Source organism: Plectropomus leopardus, chromosome 17, assembly GCF_026936395.1.
Source record: "Plectropomus leopardus strain MGB_pleo_1.0 chromosome 17, ASM2693639v1, whole genome shotgun sequence".
Lineage (NCBI taxonomy): Eukaryota > Metazoa > Chordata > Actinopteri > Perciformes > Serranidae > Plectropomus > Plectropomus leopardus.
Window position 1 is genome coordinate 15,823,614 of NC_142192.1, and position 21,183 is coordinate 15,844,796.

The window sequence follows — 21,183 nt, forward strand, 5'->3', positions numbered from 1 at the left end:
TATAAATCATAAGCCACAGATAATCTTGTGACAATAAAACATCAACGTTGAAAAGTTAATATCAGTCAGCCAGTTCCTCCTTGTCCTGCTCCACTTTGTTACCATGGAGAGCTCCAATACCCTAAAGACAATAATAAGTGCGTGCACAGCATGCGGCAGAAAATAATAAATAGATTTATGCGCAATTGTCACATTTAATACATTTACGGAGCGCGCTAGTGAATTCATTATTACACCATATGCTAATGCAGCTGGGTCCGCGTATTTATGAGTCTGTGTGTGGGTGTGTGAGTCTCTCTCTCCTTCTCTCCCCCTCTCTTTCTCTCCCTCTCTATCTCTCTCTTCGCGTGCGCATAGGGCTTTGAAGTGCAACCAACAACTGCTGTCCCGGAGTCAGTGCTGTAGCCTAATACATGATCGGGAATGCACTCCAGGAGCTCCAAGCCGTGTATTGTTCTCTCCAGAGCCTGATCCACAGTAGCAGCATGTCCCGGTGCTCTGGATGGGAGGTCGCTCTGAACTTGCTCTCAGGCCAATTTATCGGTACACCGGTAAGCTAAGTGCGATCGGAGAACAGGGAGGGATAGAAGCAAAACTACTTAGACAATACACACGAGATAACGATTAACAGGCGAGAAGGAAAAGGACGCATACCGAGAGCCAACAGAAACGGGTCTGTTCCCCAACTGGAGATCAATGGAAACGGGGATAACATATGGATACGGCCGATGTCTACTGGAACGGGCTGTTGATGTATGATGGCAGATCGGACATGCAGGTTGTGCCGACTGAAACAGGTTGGTTTCGCCTCGATCAAACTTCAGCAGAATCAGACGTGGGACGATTAGCGCGCATTTAGGTGCTGAAGATGAACTGAATCGCTGTCGCTTGCAGCGGCGCGCCTGGAGATGACAGAAGGTTTATTATGGGAAACCGCGCTCTATCATTCCCTGGACTTTTACTGGATTTAGAGGGTTGTACTAATCGCTGCATCTGGGTGAAGGTCATCCACTATTACTGAAACGGATATCCTTCAGATCTGTGTGTCTCTGTGTGTGTATGTGTGTGTGTGCGTGTCAAAATGATGCTTTCTAGTTGTCTTGTGAGACACAGAAGTGGAAAAGACTGAGACAGCTTTCTCTCACACTCTGTAGACGCTCACCAGGTATCCAGATGCTTGCTGTATTTAAGTATGCTATTATTTAATTACTGTCTAGACATTATGGACGCATGCAGCCTGTTTTATCCTGATAAAAACATGTTTAACCCCTTGAAACCTGGATCAATATCAGTTTCTCGTGCTGCGTTTAGACATCTTTTAAAAGCTATTTGAGTCTTTGGAAGCTGAGCAAACTGACTGATTTCTTTTGAAAACAAGGGGAAAAGGCAATGACCAACTGCGCAAGAAATGTCCCACAAATAGCAAGAAATTTGGCGACAAGAAAATTACATTAAAAAATGGTTTAAAAACAGAGGGGAGGATTATTAGGAAATTATCCCAACAAAAAAGAAAAATGTCCTGAAAACCACATTTATAATTATAATATTTCTATATTTAAAATTATGATACAGAAAAAAATAAAATATATTTTTTTCAGCACTTTTTATGACACTCCCATGTTTTTTATAGATATGTTTTGTTTTGGTTTTTTTGCTTATTCTCAGATGATTTTCTTGTAACTTTCTTATTCACTTTTTGTCATTTTTGGTGCATGTCTCATTTAATTACTCATTGCCTTTCCCCTAACTGCCTTTGAAAAGAAGTCAAACCAATTTTGTCAAGATTTAACTGGGTAAAATGACACAATGTCATTGCAAATGTTACTTTGAAATGCATGCAATAATCTCTAGAAACATACCATAAACTTACTTCTGACTAGACATAATTTTGTTAAGGTTCCTCACACATGGTTTATTTTTTTTAAGCGTGTGTGTCTCTGTATCAGTGTGAGACCACAGATGGACGCCCTGTGTAATGGAGCCAAGAAACCTGAGGGCAGTGATCCCGTTGTAGACCCCCGGCCACCTCCTGCCAAGCTGGCTCGACTGGAACAAAACGGAGCGGGACCCTCAGCCCAGGAGAGGAGCTGTCAGGGGAGTCCTGTGGCTAAAAACCCCTGTCTGGCCCAGAAACCCACCGCAGTGAGGCCACAGAGCAAGAGCTGGCACAGCAGAGGTACACGGGCTGGAGCATGATATTACAGACTAAGTCTTTTCTACGGTGATTACGACTCCTACGTGTCAGTGTCTCATAACTGTCTGTCCATCACCTCAGGGAGCCTGCTGCCAGTGTTCTGTGTGGTGGAGCACAGGGAAAACCCTCAGGATGGAGAGAGGAAAGAAGAACATGCTGAGTTTGTGTTGGTCAAAAGAGATCTGCTGTTTAACCAGCTCATAGAGATGGCACTGCTGACACTGGGCTACTCGCACAGCTCTGCTGCACAGGCCAAAGGTACAAAAGGCAAACTTGCACGGACAAGCAAGGACACAAGTCCATCATTTTCTCACAATTTTGTGCATCTGTGTTCAGGTCTGATCCAGGTGGGAAGGTGGAACCCGGTGCCTCTGTCCTGCGTAACAGATGCACCTGATGCCACCGTGGCTGACATGCTGCAGGATGTTCACCACGTTATCACCCTCAAAATACAGCTGCACAGGTAAGGAGCTGACATCACATCTATAAATATGTATGTCTACATTTACAGTCCCCTTCTGTTACTCTTCCTGTCTGTGTGGAGCCTCTAAATTATCTATAGGTATGAATAAAGCCTGCGTGTGATGGACATTGAATATTTCCAGGCCTTTCACCAAGCACATGACTGCAGCCAACCACCATCTCTAATCTGTATTAAAAAAATTAAAATAACCAAAGGGCACACACCAAATCAGACCCAGCAGGGAATGATGAAACTCTTATTTTTCATCTTATCTTAATGCCTTTAGATTAAGTTTAATGAGTGATTTTAGTTGCTTGTTGCAATGAATACTGATGAGCATTTTAATGGTGTAACACATTAAAAGTTATTTCCCAGTGTAACTTTTTCTTTTTCTTACAGTGGCCTTTTAGTTGTGCCACATTGTCCTTTGGTCAGATCCACCACGAGAGTTGGGGCCGTGCAGCACAAGATACAACTAGAAGGGCACTCGGAGAGTGCAGACCTCTGCCAAGTCCAAATAGCCTATCACCTTCATTAATAATATTAACTTATGTGAAAAACAGTAAATATATCCACCCCGTGATTTGGATCCGCTCTAAAATGTAATGAGTTCTTCCTTGGCCCATGCTACACCCTTTCATCAAGTTTCATGGCACTCAGACTAGAAGTGTTTCCTTGGTAGAGGTAATAAGTAATTTAATAGAGGCCCTTTTTTACAGTAGAAAACAAAGAAACGTGACAGCTGTTGCTAATGGGGTTAATAATGGCTAACAATGAAAGCAGCTAAATAAAATTGAGAAATCCTTAATTTTACTATTTACATCTGAGACTATGCTTTTTCTACTGTGACATGTCAACATGTCTTCTGTAAAAAAAAGGCATATCCATTAAAAGGAAAAAGGACCCGGTGGTATCATGTATGTCTTCTCTGTGCTCATCAGTTTTTTTTTATTTATTAATTTACTAAGTGCTTTTTTATAGCAACCCATGGTCCAGACTTTCATTCACACTCTTGAAAGTGTGTGTTTTTAGACAGGAAACTTGCATGGGCAGCATGCTGGGAGAGGCTTCACATAAGACCAATGAACATCTTTACATATACGTCTTTACATATAAGCAAGAAAAAACCTCTACGGAAAAACTTGTTTTAAAGGGTACTCCACACCGAGTTTATACACAAAGTTCAGTTTACGCGACACAAGAGGTACAACTCAACCTTTAAAAAACAGGTGTATGTCTTCTGTGGCTCTGCTATCTTGAGTCTGAGAAAATGACCCAAGTGATGTCATCAGGGAATGATGCCATTAAGTTATGTTCTTGGACTTCAAGAATCCGGCATATATTTGGAGCATGGGCACTACAAGTAAGGTTCTCAATTGTGAGTTCAATAACTTTATGAAAGCGCTTTAGTAAATCCCCAGCCAATAATAAAAGTTTATTATTGGCTTGTGAGGTGCCAGTGTGTATCTGGCCCATGTACTGATCTCTCTGATGTACTACTACTACTGCTGAGTGCTGCTTGTTCTTGTCTGTCAGTTTTTGTCTTGTCTGGGTAGACTGGGAAACTGAATTGCACTTTTGGGATAAATAAAGTTGTCTGAAGTCTTGGGAATCAGACAAATCTACAAGCGTAATTTTTATTATTTTTGGTCTGGATGGTAAGTCTGGTCTCCTGCCTGTCTAAACAGAGTTCTGCCCAACCTGGCCAGCTTCAGGCCCATCATAATCATTTATATATGAGGAGGGTTTGATGTAACGGCTGACACTGCGGCAAGCATAAACCTAGCTAAGTAAAGATTAGTGCTGGTGAGATGTTTTCAACCAAGACGGCTGCAGCTGACGTGGAACTGCTACACTCTATCAGACATACTGATGCTACGTAATCACAGCTCAACTCTGCACGCTGTAGACTGTTTACATATCCCCGTTGCTCAGTGCCGTGTCACACGTTTTGTTGCACTCCTTGGTCGTAGGTCTGCCAGTATGAGTGGCCATTGAGAACCCCTTTTCCAACATTTTTTTGGGGCCTAAAACATTTGCCTGGTTTGCCTCTCCTGATGATGCAACCCTGCTAATTGCATCCAAAAAGGCATTTTGATCTACAGCTATCAATAACACTACTTGAAAATGAACTGGGAGGTTCCAGACTAACTTGCATTTGTGAATTGGTCTGTCCATGCTGGGCTACCAAATCACTGGACTACCCCTTTGAACTGCAATATATCAAAATGCTGCATTCAAGTGTTTTTAATTTGCTTTTTGTCTAGCTGTCCCAAATTGGAAGACTTGCCACCAGAGCAGTGGAGTCACTCCACAGTGAGAAATGCTCTGAAGGAGCTCCTCAAGGACATGAACCAGAGCTCCCTGGCGAAGGAGTGCCCCCTGTCCCAGGTACAACACACACACACACACACACACACACACACACACACACACACACACACACACACACACACACACACACACACACACACACACAGAGCATGTGCGTATACAAGAAAAGAAAAGACAAGAAAAGAGAAAAATTAGACTGAAGTTCAACGTGTGCATGTAATGTCTTTGCTCTTTCATACAGAGCAAACGTGTGTGCATACATGTGTCTTTTTGCCTACTTTGACGCATGAGGCACAATGAGCATGTGGTCCAATAGTCAGACAGGAAGTCCAGATGCAGAGGTAGATAAGGTGGGAAGGCAGAGCGCACGCAAGAGGAACAGATAAAGAGAGATGGCTATCTCTTAAAAAGCCTTCCTGCCAGGGCTGCTGCCTATCTTGATTCTTTCCACTGCCAACCTGTCTGCCTTTCACTCTATCTGTCAGCCTAACCCACCGTCTTACTCTCACTTAATCTATCTGCCCATCACTCTTCCTCTTTCGTTTTTTTTCCCTGCGCTTTTGACTGATTCAGCAATAACATTCAAATCAGGTTTTCAGATCTTGATCGTTTAATCAAGCAAATACAGACACGACTGCAGAAATAATTTTACATTAATCATGCAGTTTTTGGGGAAGGCCCTTTTTATGAATATTCATAATTATCAACTTAGTCTATCTGTTATTTTGCCTGAGGGTGCGTAGGACATCTACAGTTTGATAAAGAGAAATTGCTTAAAATCTCTCTCTCCTTCAGATTCCTTCCTTTTCTGCAGAGCTGACACTCGCCAATCCTCCCTCTCCTATTTTTCTCTCTCTCTCTCTCTCTCTCCTATCATTCCTTTTACCCCCTCCCTTGTTTGCAAGAAGCAGATTAAAATAAATATGAGAAGATGAAAGGTGTAATCAGATGTAAAGATTGCACATGACGGTCTTCGGGGAAAAACTGCGAGGGAGTGAGAGTCAGACAGAGAGGCATAGTCTCTGATGACCTCTAGTGTTTTGTCTTATTGCACGCACACACACACGCTGTACATACACGCATGCACACAGCTCACACACTGACACACTCATCTGTCTTTATTATCCTATTTACCTGGGGGTCTTTTTAATAACACAGATCTGAGTTCATTAATATCAGATGTGTGAACAGCTGAGACACCCAGGCCGCCCATAGCAGGAGCTCGGAAAACGTAATGAATTTCTATTGTCTTTTCCCCTCTGTTTCAGAGTATGATATCATCTATTGTAAATAGCACTTACTATGCAAATGTCTCAGCTGCCAAGTGTCACGAGTTTGGTCGATGGTACAAGCACTTCAAGAAGACCAAATGCTTCAAGGGTAAGGGATTTCAGTCAAGCCTGCAAACATTAAGAATGCCTGATAAGTCTTACAGCATGTTCCATATCCATACAACTGTAAATACTCACGTTATACAGTTTATACTACATACTAGCATGCTTTTCAGCAGTGAGACAAGCCATTTCATACTAACATGTTCCAAATGCAACGACAGACATCAGATGTTTCAGGAGGTGTCTCACTGCCGCCCAAAAGATTCATATAAAAATTTCCAGCTGTGAAAAGCCTCTCTGTTTAATTTGTGCATTGCATTGTGGGAGAATAGTGGCAGTTGGCAGCATACTCAAAAATAAACTATTTAATATGCATACTGTCTGTTTTGAGCAGACTTAATTTTGACACTTTTCCTGATTAGAAATGTATCTAGCATGTTATTAGGGCACATTGGTTCTCTTATATTTTCTCTTAATTTTCTGTTGAGAGAAAAAATAAGGGAGGTCAACTCCAGGTGCACGAAACGTTCTAAACGGCCTAAACCTGCTCTTACCAAAGTGAGCTCAATGATGAATCCAAATTTATCACAAGTCATTTATTAACAAAGCTAACAGCCCCTTAACACTATAAAAGGGCAGGTGTCGTGCCATGTACAAAGACTCTGGCACATGCCCAAGAAATGACACCAAAAAAAGCCGCAAGACCTTCAGCAGTAGTGAAGTTGAGGTTCTGCTAGATAACTTGAACAAATTAAACAAGAGTTTCCAGAGCATCACAGTCACTCGTGTTACACGAAAATCAAAAACCTAGCTGAGGCAAAACATTCGTGACGCTCTAAATGCTGTGTCAACAGCAGTGGTGGAGGAAGTAGTCAGATCCTTTACTTAAGTTAAAGTACTACTACCACACAATGTAAAAATACTCTGTCTAAAGTAAAAACATGTAAGGACAATCTGGACAAAGTATTTAAAGTACTAAAAGTATCAGTAGTCAGTACAGAAAATTTAAAATCAATTTAATTGATCAAAAACCTGGGAAATTGTTAAAAGGAAAAACAGCTTCAGCTGTCCAACAGTTTTCATATTTGAGAAGCTGGAACTATGAAATGTTTTTGCATGAAAAATGACTTATTATTATGAAAATAGTGGCCAGCTAATTTTATGATCAACAGTTTCAGCTGCAGTTGTAAACTGTCATATAGTTTGTGTGCAAAAATCTGTATTTGTAAAGTAACTAGTAACTAAAGTTATCAAAGAATTGTTGAGGAGTAAAAAGTGCAGTGCAGCAGTGGTGGAAAGTAGCATTTCAGATTTGTACTTTAGTACAGGACTTGAGTAAATGTAGTAGTACAGTATATTTCTTTAGCCCACAAATTTAACAATCCAGTCATGAAAATAACTCTAAAACATATAATAATCAAAAATTGATTTTATAATGTTATAATTGATATTTTTTTTTGTTCCAAAAATAAAAAGGAAATGTTTCCTAGTGATGGCCAATAATTTGTGGACTGTGAAAGCTGTAAAAAACATTCATTTACCTTGGTAAGAGTGCTCTCAACCACTCCTCAAATGTTTTCTTACCTAGGAAAAGAGCAAAAATAAGAAAACAAAATCCGTGGGTACTAACAAAAAATAATATGTGGATATGATAAACAACAAGAGAAAAATTGTTGGTATATCACTTCTTGCATGAGGCCCACTATTAGTATTTGGTGTGTTAATAATGTGTCTTTGTTTTCTTTTTCCTGCACCAGAGATCGACAGCTTCTCTGACCAGTCCACACATATCACCCTCACCCAGCAGCCAATCAAAAGTAGCCCAGCTGATCAGAGCTCCACACTTTTTTTCTCTCATGGAGAAGTAGCCAACATATGTGGCCGTCCGCCCCTCGGCCTGCGCCCTCCGGGGTTGGTAACCCAGCCTCTAAGCTCCCAAATGGTCAACCAGCAGCTGGTGATGGCCCAGTTCCTCAACCAGCAGTACGCTGTTAGTCGCATGCTAGCTGGCCAGGGTCTTTCACCCTCCCCACAGCAGTATCTGAACCACCCGCCCGTGGGGAGAGCTCCCTCTGCCAAGGTCTTCTCCAAAGCCACTGATTCCCAAACCCCGCAGCAGGCACAGGGTGGCCCGGGGGGAGGCCCTGTGGCTGGGCCACAAACCCAGACAACGACTGCGTCTTTTGTGGGGCCAACGGACGTGCCGAGTGACATCTACCACTGTGTGAGGGAGGAACTAAAGAGAGCGGGCATCTCCCAAGCCATCTTTGCGCGGGTGGCCTTTAACAGGACGCAGGTATGGAAACAGATCTGCATAGAAGGTGGTCAAATTCATAAGAAGGTGTTTGCTGCTGATAATCTTTTGGAAGTGTTTTTTAGTGTTGCGGTTGTAGGTAAGTGTGTTTTGTGAATGTTTAATAGTTGGCACATTGGCATGGCCTTTGCCGCAGTGCCCCCTCCCCCCCATGCATGTGTGTAGTTGTGTGTGTGTTTGTGCCAGCCCTCTGCAGCACAAAGATGGTGCCAGCACTGAAGCAGCTGCTGGGCCAACTAATCACAACCCCTTGGAGAGAAGCTGTCTCCCTCTCTACCTCTTCTTCTGTTTTACTGTCCCTCCATCTTGCCACCTTTCACTTTGGCAGCCCCTCTATCTGTTTAATCTCCACCTCTGATTGTCAATCCATCTTTTTATCCCTTTTTACTCCCATTGTATCCATATCTCCCTCTGCCATCGCCTCTAACACTAAAATGCCACGTTATCTCCGTCTATCATCTTACATTCACCACCACACCCACAGAGATGGGGCTCAGAGGACAGGCTTAGCCCATTGTTATTATTATTATTACCGTCATTATCATTTTCAACACAATAAGCAGAGCTAGTTATTATCCACCCCCATGTTTCCCCATTGCCAAGTCTGAGGTGCTTCAATGCCAGCCATGCAAGTTGGGCGTGATGCCAAGATGCCATATAGAAGTGAGGGGAGCATTTGTCATTTGCGTAAAAGCAGTCATCAATTTGGAAGGAGGGGTTTGCTTGGTGGATCCAAAGATGATCCATGATTTGAATAGGAAGGCTGTTTCCTCTCTTTCCATTGTATTGCCAGCGTGAAATCTGATTTCCTTTCAGAACAATCTGCATGTGATGTTCAAAGGCTTTCCTGCATACACAGATACACCCAGAATAATGCTAGCTCTACAGGCGAGTAGCGTGCTTAGCACTGACTGGGAAACTGCCTCTGTATCATCTATAGCTGTGAAACACTAAACCACAGGAACTTGATAAGGTGCCTCTTTGAATCAGATCCAGAGTCAGATATGAGGAGCTTTTGCAAAATTCCTTTAGGCATTTGAGAAACGTTGTATTAACAATTTTTACATAAAAATAATGGAAAAAATACATTTCTCCAAAAAGTTAAGATATTTTTTTCAAGATATTTTATTTGAATACACAGATGCTTAGAAGCTCAAAGGCATAACCTACAGCCTTGAAGGGACGGGCCATCCCAAATCAAAAACACATATTTTTCCTCTTACCTGCAGTCTATGTGTCTATCTAGATTGTGTTGGAGTTGCAGAGTATTGGAGATATTGGCAGAAATGTCTGCCTTCTCTCGAATATAATAACTACATGGCATTCAGCTTGTGGTTCTCAAAGTGCCAACAATTTTTTTTTTTTTAAACTAAATTTGAAAAACTCAACAGCAGTGTCTATATACAGAAATCATGACACGGTTACTCAAGATAATCCAGACATTGTTGTGAGAAGTTTCATTTAGGAACTATTTTCTTTCTACAGAACTATACTTCCAAACCGTATCACTGCTCAGAGGAAGTGTGCATCTACTGCTAGCTCGCCTAGCAGCACTGAGCTATGTAAGTAAAGTTAAAGCTCAGACGAGAAGGACTTCATTAACAACACTTCCCCTCTGCCCGGTGATATTGTTGGTGAATGTAGTTATAAAAAGAAAATAGTTCCTACATGACACTGCTAACAACAAGGTCTGTGGATTATCTTGAGTAACTGGGTCATGATTTCTGGCAAGAGATATTTCTGTTGAGTATTTTTTTATGTATTTTTGTGGTGCTTTGAGCACCACAAGCTGAGTGCCATCTTGTTATTATATTGGAAAGAAGGCAGACATCATTATTGTGGAAATCTCCTGCACTCTGAACAATCGAGATTGATAAATAGCACTACAGGTAGAAGGAAAAATATGTTTACATTTTTTGGGGGCGAACTGTCCCTTTAAGATGAATTTAATGGTAGTCTACCTGCACACCAGCAAATGCTTTCTTAGAATAGTAATCTAAAGCCAATATACATAAATATAGCTGAATGAATTTGACACTGCATGCATGTATTATTGTGTATTGTTTGCTTTAACAAATGAATAAGTACCTACTGTGTGTGTGTGTGTGTGTGTGTGTGTGTGTGTGTGTGCGCCTTTACCAGGGCCTGCTGTCAGAGATTCTGCGGAAGGAGGAGGACCCTAAACACGCCTCCCAGTCTCTGCTGGTCAACCTGCGGGCCATGTACACCTTCCTGCAGCTGCCTGAGGCTGAAAGGGAGCGCATTTACCTGGAGGAGAAAGACAGAAGTCTGACTGGATTCACCCCAAGCTGCAATAACACACCACCAAGATCCACACAGGTCAGCCAGCAGAGAGATAAAATCAAAACAGCATTGTCACAAAGCAATGAAATGAAATGTTGTAAGTCAAATCATGTGGAGAAATCTCCTCTCCAAAACAAACAGACCTTTGATTTTAACTGGTTAAAAACACTGAATAAAGCAGTTTTACATAAAGTAAATCACATAGGGGCTGCTAACTATGGTGGGCAATCTACCCTCTATCTACCCTCTGTGTCATGTTTGTCCTCTCTGGGCTACTGTAGAACCGGGGCAGTGCTCCCTATGTGGATATATATGGTTCATTCTAAGGTAACAAAAACACGACGATTCTGATTTTCAGGCGCTCATTCACTGAAGAAAAAAACGCTTATTATATTACATTTCATTTCTGCTAATACAATAAATTTGACAAACTGGACCTTTCATTTATTTGCTCAGATTTCACAAAAAGTAGTGGTTTAATGTTAGATGTTACAGGGACTGTGATGAACAAAAAGGTAGATCCCCACTGTTCTAACTGCATAAAAAATAAACTTTTTATGCATGTGGTGGTTTGCTCCTTATAAAATAATTGTTTTCACAAAATTAGATTTTAAAAAATTACAATATATCGTCTTGCTTACGATATTGCAATTATCTCAATATTATATAATATAATATACTGAAGTGTAACCCCTGCACCACAATGTTTTTTTTAATGAAACATTTTTTTTTTTATTTTTTTTTTAATTATTTTTTTAGTACCTGCTCATTTCATATTTTTTCCAGAAGTGAAAATAGTGATATATCCCGGTGATACACAGTTAGTCATAAACAAACCCATAGACTACTTATAATATATACTTAAATACTATACTTAAATATTTTCAACAGGCCGAATGGCATGGCCAAGCCTGCAATGTCGTTTCTTTGTATTGAATTCATTTAACTTTTGTGCAAATGCCTTCTGCTTAGATGCTTAATGTGGCTCACTTGTCTTTCTGTCCTCTCGTATGTCTCTTTTTAGGCAAGACTGTCCCCAGTTACAGGAGACAGAGGCCTGAGGACAGACAGTTGCGTCCTCAACGTCAGCGCCTCTATCTACGAGGAAATTCAGCATGAGATGAAGAGAGCCAAGGTGTCGCAGGCTCTGTTTGCAAAGGTGGCCGCCTCCAAGAGTCAGGTATTTAACTCACTCTCTGGTGTTATTCTGATTAAGATGTCCAATCTTAAACACACACATATTGCACCCAATTGTTTCTACTGCCAGATTGTTCAAATTTAGCCTGCACGATGAATCCATCTCCTCAGTTAAAGCAGGGATAACTAGTGTGTGTGGAAGAAACCCAGATAATCAACCCAGCAGCTGTACTCTGCAGAGGACTATCATCGGTGCATCAGACTGCTATTGTGTCCTAAATTATCGCTCTAATTGTCGCCCTACAAAAACACGTGCGCACACATATGCACACCGCTTATTTGTGCACATAGACATACTGTACGAGCACATGCATGCACACGCAATCCCACAAATGCACTAATACGCACACACAGGCATGATTTGAGTGTTTATTGTTCTCATTTTTATGGCAGCTCCATAAGCTTGTTATTGCCTTTTGTTTTGAGGATAATTTCCCTTCATGGAATGGGGGGATTTCAGCTGTCTGATTTTCTCTTCCTCTCGTATTCTTCCACTTTTCCTCTTTTCTTTCTTTCTCTTTTATCTATCTCTACTCATCATGAAGATGTTTGGGGGTCATTCAGCGGTCATGCCAGTACAGACAGGTGGTCCAAAACCCCTGAGGTTCTTTTTCTATCTCTTTGCTGGCCTCCCTTTTTACTTCACACTCTCTATGTTCTTTTAACCTCTCTCTTTCTTTCTCTCTCTCTCACACTCCCTCTCTTTCTGTATCACCCGGCTGTTTGGCAGGCAGAACCATGCTGGATCTCTCTGTTGTATCTGCACTGTGCATCTGGATGGCATTGTGTGCTAAACTTGGGCTACAGCCAGGTGTGTGTGTGTGTGTGTGTGTGTGTGTGTGTGTGTGTGTGTGTGTGTGTGTGTGTGTGTGTGTGTGTGTGTGTGTGTGTGTGTGTGTGTGCGCGCATGTGTGTACGTGTGCGAATAAGCCTGCTTGCAAACGTAATCATGCTCCAGTTCATGAATCTGAAACTACCTTGGCTTTACATTCCCCAATCTGCCACTCACAAGTGTGTTCCCTCGTGATACAGAAAATACATTCTAGCTAATAAAAAAAAAAATCACCATCATCTTTTGGGCTTTGCTTTTTGACACTAACCCATTTTGAATCAATCATTGTGAATTTAAAGTTCACAGAGCAAGAGAAGGCTGTTTGTTTCTGAATTCAGACCTAGACGTTGCAGTTACATTACCACTTTTATCATCTTAATTAGCCATAAAATGAAAAGGAGAGTGGGTGTCTGGAGCTGTCATGAATCAAACTCATGCTATAAATTAAAATGATGTTGCCATGGCAATTTTTGATGTCCCACCGCTATGTTAGCCAGAGGTTGATTGCTATAGAATATATCAAATAATTAGATTTTTTTTAAATGCCACATACATATGCTTAACAATGACTAATAAACAAACTTTATTGAAAACTATTTTAACCTCTTTTTATAATCTCATTTTTTCCTGCTTTCATAGTGCCAGAGAAATGTATAAATAGCTTTTGTTTGTGCATGCAGTGCTTAAAAGCATGGATGCATTACTGTACCGACCTAGCGGGCCCAGGCCCGGAGCCAAAGGGCTCATGGGGCCCCTATGCCAGAGCATCTGTGTAACTTATCGAACAACCTTAGTTATTGTGTCAAAAACAGAGTACCAAATATCTTTAAAAAAAACCAACTGAAGGAACAGCTCACGAGAAAGAAACCATCACGATACATTTTAAGAGTGTTTCCATCCCCTCACTTTATCTACAGGACTTTAGATGCACTGAGTAATATGTTGCATAGTGAGATTAGCACAGTTTAGCAAAAGAAGTAGATGTCTTATAATTAACTCACAATTTAATTTAAAGGCAGGTAGTCTGCACACATACACTTTTCCAGATATTAGGGCTGCAAGATGTGCAAAAGAAATACAATACAGTGATTGTTTCAGCAGCACCAGTGGGAATGGTAATTTTTCATTTTATTTTCACTGATTTTTTTTTTAATGAGATTTTTGTTGGGGTCATTACCAAACAGGCATGCTCCCTATTATATGGAATAAGATTTTTAGGCTGGGGGATCTCTGTAGCGCTACACTTCTTCAATTATAATGGTATGTTGTGACAGATTTTGTCTTTAACCCTTTAGAACCTGACCAAATTGGCTTGATTTCTTTCAAAAACATGGGAAAAAGGCAATGAGCAACTTAAGAAGAAATAACTTCCAAATTAGTAAGAAATTAGTTAAAAGTTGCAAAAAACGAACTGAAAATTAGCACAAAAAATAAAGAAAAAAAAGATCAAACAAAAACAAACAAAAAAACAAGAAAATAATATGACAATTATTAATATAATTTTTCCATTTTTCCCTAGAATAATTTCTAAATCTGTAAAATCTTGCAATTTGTGAGACATTTCTTGCCAAGTAGCTCATTGCCTTTTCCCCCCTTGTTTCCAAAAAAGAAATTGAACTTATTTGCTTTTGGTTGAAAGGTTTAAATACATGTTAGAGGTGTCTGAACGCAGCATGAGAAAAGTGATGTCAAGCCAGGCTCTAAAGGGTTAAGAAAAAATTTGAGCTCCTTCGATCTCGATATTGCATTTGGCCATTATGCAATTCGATAATATTTCAATTAATTGCACAGGCCTGCCGGATATGGATACCTGGTCTACCTATGATACCTGGTATGTCCTCATATCTGCTTAGAACTACACTATGATAGGACTGCAATTAACAGTTATTTTCACCCTTGATTAATCTGTTAATTATTTTCTCCATTAGTTGTTTAGTCTATAAAATATATAAGAATGTTCAAAAATGTTGGTCACTGTTTCCCAAAGCCTAACATAATGTCCTAAAATGTCTTGTTTTGTCCATAACCCAAAGATATCCAGTGTACTGTCATAGAGGAGTAAAGAAATCAGAAAATATTCACATACAAGAAGCTGGAATCAGAGTAATTTTTTACTTTTCTTTCCTTCTATTTGATATCAAACTAGTTGATAACTAATAGGTTAACTGATTAATCATTGCAGCTTTACATTATAGTGTGTTATAAGACTTACAGTAAAGTGTTATCATTCCTCCTGTAGGGCTGGCTGTGTGAGCTGCTGCGTTGGAAGGAGGATCCCAACCCAGAGAACCGCACCCTGTGGGAGAATCTGTGCATGATCCGCCGCTTCCTCAGCCTGTCCCAGACTGAACGAGACGCCATCTACGAACAGGAGAGCAGCACCACGACAGCACAGCAGCACAGCGCTGACAGGCTGACACTGCTCAGCAATGACAATACACTGGTGAGACTGCGAAAACAAGATAAACACGACATCATTACACACAGACTGCTGTTTCAAACACTCTGTCTCTGGTAGATCTGCTTGTCAGCTATTGAAACAGCATTTTGGAATTGAAAAATCACAGGAGCAAAGCTAGCAGATAAATTATTCAAACTTTCCAATCATTTCCAATCAGGACCTGCTGTCCTTGTCACTGGAGCTTGAGGTGACCTGACTTTTTTTTGGAAAATATCTTAAAAAATCTAAGTAAGAGAAATAAATATATAAAAATAATTAATACTATAAATTTTACCAGAAATTTGGAAGATAAAACATAACTTTGAATGTCAATAGATCTCTAGAATGTGCGATAGAAAAGCAGCAAAGTGACGACAGCTACATGTCCAAAATGTCAAAAAAAAACAGATGATTAACACATTAAGCCATGATCTATGAGGCTGATTAGTTATTTTTCTTTCACTTCCATAGTTTGTGCGTGGATAGATGGCTCAATTATAGCAAAGTTAACGTCAAAAAATGGTTGAGTATCCTTCTGTTTGCACAGTATGTTGCATTAATTCTCATACATGAATAGCAAGACATATTGAATCCATATGTACTGGTTCAGAACTCAATAGGTTCTGGGGACAGGAACCCTGTATGGTTGCACCGCAGACCACCTCACATGTGAAATCACTATATACTGTAGCCATTACTTGTACATATTTAAAAAGACCTATCACTTCAAATCATTCTGACCTCACTTCACATAGGGATGGAAATCAAAAACTGCTTCCAACTAGTCTGATTCACCAGAATCATGTGCCTTTGAGCTTCTCCATTCCTTTAATCAATGTCGGATAGTTTTTCTGACAGTTGCACATTGCAAAACAATGATGTCAAACTCATGCATCTACGTCGAAAACTTGCAACATTGAGTCTTGGTGAAGCAAAAGAGGGTGGAAACACCAGCAATGTGCCACTACTTCTCAACCACACATCCCTTCCCAAGGTTATAACAACATCAGCACAGAGCAGTCAGGCTCAGCAGATTTTCCTTTGACTAAGAAGAGGTAAAAGTACGACGGAGGATTAGGGCCACATTAAGGGAAAAAAAATTTAATTATTTACGAGATTAAAGTCATTAGTTACGAGAAAAAACTCATTATTAACGAGAAAAAAGGCATTATTAACGAGATTAAACTCATTATTAACGCCAAAAAAGGCATTATTAACGAGATTAAACTCATTACTAACGAGAATAAAGTAATTATTTATGAGAATAAAGTCATAATATTCAAACCTGCTGCTTTTGGAGACCATTGTCAAAATGAGGGCTACAGAGGATTTGTTTCCTGAGACACAACGAAACCCCTCTGAATAGCCCGTAGATGCATCCAACTATAACCCTGCAGTTGACCAGTTCAGCCATTTCCCCCTCCAGAAAAGCAGCAACATCCTCCAAGTCCGACTGGTTCTTTCGCCGGAAAAGATGCAATTTCTTGCATATTCTTTTTAAAGTCCTGATACTTATGATAATGTGATGCTGATGTGCCAAAAGATTAAGTATCTCCTTGTTTGTGAAACCTATCCTAAAATACAACTCAACCAAATCCTCCGTAGCCCTCATGTTAACAAGTGTCTCCAAAAGCAGCAGGTTTGAATATTATGACTTTATTCTCATAAATAATGACTTTTTTCTCGTTAATAATGAGTTTAATCTCGTAAATAATGACTTTTTTCTCATTAATAATGACTTTTTTCTCGTTAATAATGAGTTTTTTCTCGTAACTAATGACTTTAATCTCGTAAATAATTAATTATTTTTTTCCTTAATGTGGCCCTAATCCTCCGTCGTATAAAAGAAAACGTATGCTGTAAAAATATTCTCTTGTTTCAGGAACACTGTTCAGACACAAAGTCAATAAAGTCAGTTACATCAACACTGAAAACCTGCATAGGTCTACTTTTTTCCACAGAGAAAATTGATTGGAAATCGATAAGCGGATTCATAAGGAATCAGACTGATTATGGCACTGATATCAATAAAACTTAATCAATTTCCATTTCTAAGTTACTGGTGTTGAAAATATAAAATCCAGATGATAATGTACGCCTTTTTATGCTACTTATTCCTAATTTATTTTCTCTTGCCAGTACCAACGCAACTCTCCGCTGCCGCAGCAACACCATCTTCAACCCCATCAACCCCTGCAGCCCGAGGCAGGACCTCACCTGTCTCCACGGCAACCATGTGCTGCATCACCAGCCGAGTCCGAGGCTGGGGGCAACTGGGCGCACGTGAGAGTACGTTTGCAGGGCCGGGGGAGCAGCAACGCTGAGAGAGGGGACAGTAAGGACTGGGTTGAGGAGGGCCGAGTAGAGAGAAGCATTTTGGGAGTGGACTGGGGTTGCACTGGTAGGGGCAGGGACGAGGGGATAGAAAGCAAGGAGAAGATGATTGATGAAAATGTGCGTGAGGAAGGGATAAATGAGATCACTGGAGACAGCAAAAAGGAGAAGCTCACTATGAAGTGGCCTGGTGTGAAGAATGAGGACCCAGGTAGAGTCGGGGTCTGTTCAGAGGCGGATAATGAGGTCCAAGGTGAGGGGTTAAGAGTGTCCCGTGAAGCACTGGGGATCCTGCAGAGCTTTATTCAGGACGTGGGCCTCAACCCAGACGAGGAGGCCATCCACACCTTGTCGGCTCAGCTGGGCTTGCCCAAACACACCATCCGAGGATTCTTCAACAGCCAGGACCACGAACGGCATCAACACGACAGCCAGAGCCCAAAACAGGGTCGAGACAACCAGCATGGCAGCACACACCTCTCCCAGATAGACATACCCACAGAGGAGGAAGGTGATGGAAGAACTGAAATTGAACAAAAGGAGGTAGAGGAGGAAAAGCAAACAGGGAGAAATGAAGAAGGAGAGATGACTGTTTTGAAAGAATCTGATGTTGGCACTCAAACCACCACCACTATGAAGGAGGAGCCAAAATCCTAACGCAAATCCATACAGTGACATACAAGCGCTGACACAGTGTTTTGGTGATGGGAGTGTTAGTATAGTTGCGTGTCCTGAAAAGCTGTGGAAAGACTAAAAGCTGACTTGCTGGACATGCTTATACCACAGCTTAGAAAATGCTGGTGTTTAGACAAGACAGAAAACTCACCTGTGGTCGGAACATCCCTATTGCGCTTGAGACAGAAATAACTGTGACTATTATGTGCAGATAATGTTATAATATTTTTTCTGTGTCTGGGTGAATGGGACCCAATTCAAAGAGCCTCAGATTACATATCACTGTTAAAAAAAAGAGTAATTGTCGTTGGTTGACTGATCTAAATTTTGAGAAATGTCCATGCCATAAATGCCTTGTAGAAAGTGGCACTGCCAATCTGTTTGCTTGTGGGGGGGTTTATAATCTGTTTCTCCATTGTTTTTATTTTTCTATGTTTTTTTTGTTATTGTTGTTGTTTATAGCGCTTTGTGTTTTGAATTCAGATAAGTAATTTCCAACTCACACTGCTCAATGCATTCTCACTACCAATTCACCAAATATCAACCCTTGGTCAGTGGTTCTACACGCCAAAATATGACACTCTAGGTACCCCTGTAGCATCTGTTTTGGACATTCAGGGGCTGCCTGTCATTTATGCTTATTAGGTGCAGTTTGTCTTTTCAAAATAAATGTATGTTTTCACAGCAAATGTATAGTTTCCACTTGTTAAATACATAGTCTCTTTTCAAAATAAATTTAGAGCTAGGGTTGCAGCAATATACTGGTTTAAAGGAATACCATAATATAAATATTGACTATTACCATACCTTGTACATTTGCTTATCTACGATACTGAAGAAAAATGCAACTTGATGGAAAATCTCATCTTTATTTTGGCTATTTTCAAAAATGAGACTTTTGATACATACTTCCATTAACAATTGTTTCAGATCTAAATTATAGTGATAAAACACTTCTTCAACTGAAAGTAACCCTTCTGTTTTCACTCCTTTAAGGGTCATTCTGTCTTATACTAATAAGTAATACCGTCGTATTTTCTAAGACGGTTATCGTGCTCTGAAAATCCATTGCGACCCTTTTAGGAACAAATGTAAAATATTGTTTTTAAGTCCCAGACACACCAAACCCATATCAGAGAACAAGCAGCGAAAATAGCCGCCTGCTGCGTCGCTATGGTCGCCGTGTCTCGGCCAATAGGTCGCACATGAACAAACCAAACCGACAGCAAACCAGCACATATGATCTGTGCCTGCGTCAAAGTTAATAGCAAGACCGTCTTCACGCTTTTTGGCCAGTTAGCAACTGGCTAGCAAGCTAACAACAACAACTACACAGTCTGCTGTTGAAAAACAAAGTATATTTACCGTGTGGCAAAAGAAAAAGTTATCTTACCTTAAAGAACAAGTTTGTTTAGACCTCACTCGCTCTTGACTTTAGCCGCTTGTTTTCTTTACTAACTTCCGCTTCCCTTCTCGTGCGCTGAACTGAACGGCCAATCAGAGCGATTTCATTCACCGACGGGCTCCGCCTCCACTTTTTGTTTTTTTTTTTTTTTTTGTTGACCACATTTTTTTTAATTTCCATTTTGACAAAAAGAATTTTCAAAAAAACAAAGAAAAACCTAAAACTCCTGAAAAGTATTGCTAACAGTTTTGAAACAGTAACTTCAGTGGTCAGTATATTGGGTTTGTATATAAAGTGGCAAACAATGACCAGAATTTACAAATGAAAAATAATAAGACAAGTACAAATCATGACTTAAGTAACAGTGATGTAATCACACAAAACCAAAAAGCCTGCCCATTTCCACCAATTCAACATGCTGAATCAGCAGAAAAAAGGCAATGAGGGTTGATGAGGCCAAACATTGTGGGACGCACCACAGCAACTAAGGCTACAGACGCTCACCAACAGCCCAACACTGACTGACAGCTGACCATCGGCTATGTCAGGGCCTTCAGGTAAAGGCAAAAATACAGGGTGAGGTTTTGAAAAAACATTACGATTTAACTTGAAATAAGTACATTTGTTACTAACATAACGCAACGTACGTGACTTATGTCACATGACACACGTCAATAAAACTGTAAAAAAACTGTGTTTGACCCTTCCACTTTTCCTCTACCCTCCCGCCACCACGTCATGCGTTTCATACTGGCCCTAAAGGGTGCCTCGGTGCATCGGTCTCTGATGCAGAGGGCCACTGAGCAAGCGTCGCTGTTTGACGAGTTGGGAGCGAGACCTAGTTGCCCTGCTATGGGCTATCTAAGATATCTTTTATTCAAATTTGTCTTTCACATTGTATTAAATATCAAGTTTCCTGATTCTGTTTGAAAAGATTTTGTAAATGATATATAGCATTTGTTATTAACCCTTTCGTAAATGATAGGGCATCCTCTGCATTGTTTCTTTTTCTTTTTTATCGCAGTGTGTTACAGCTGAAACAATGGATCAGTTCCCAAACAATCAACATATGGACATCAAAAATGTCTCAGCTACAAATAACTCAATTTTTGTTCCTATTTCTCAACTTTTAAAGTTGTGTTGAGAACAAATTTGCTTCTGAACACATCATAGTTTACATACAGTGTTTCTATTGATGCATGAATCTATGAATCTGTCTCCAAAAATAGCAAATGTTATTTTGGTGTGAGTTATGTTTACACATGTAGTGGTTGTCACATTGTACTGATTTACATTCTGTAGCAGACATACAAAATGTGCACAATGTTTAATGTCTCTCCATGAAAGAAAGTTTTTG

At 40.4% G+C, this 21,183-nt stretch overlaps 1 protein-coding gene across 1 annotated transcript; it reads left to right on the plus strand.

Annotated features, from left to right (window-relative positions):
* Window positions 1-70: 70 nt before the first annotated feature.
* On the plus strand, window positions 71-19,823 carry satb1a (SATB homeobox 1a). Its single transcript, XM_088090261.1, has 11 exons — window positions 71-1,165; window positions 1,947-2,176; window positions 2,276-2,452; window positions 2,531-2,657; window positions 4,925-5,048; window positions 6,260-6,371; window positions 8,083-8,621; window positions 10,782-10,979; window positions 11,968-12,123; window positions 15,212-15,415; window positions 17,552-19,823. Exons 2-11 carry the CDS (start codon window positions 1,960-1,962, stop codon window positions 18,401-18,403), a joined length of 2,706 nt encoding a protein of 901 aa, XP_087946387.1. The 5' UTR covers window positions 71-1,165; window positions 1,947-1,959; the 3' UTR covers window positions 18,404-19,823.
* The last annotated feature ends 1,360 nt before the right edge of the window (window positions 19,824-21,183 follow it).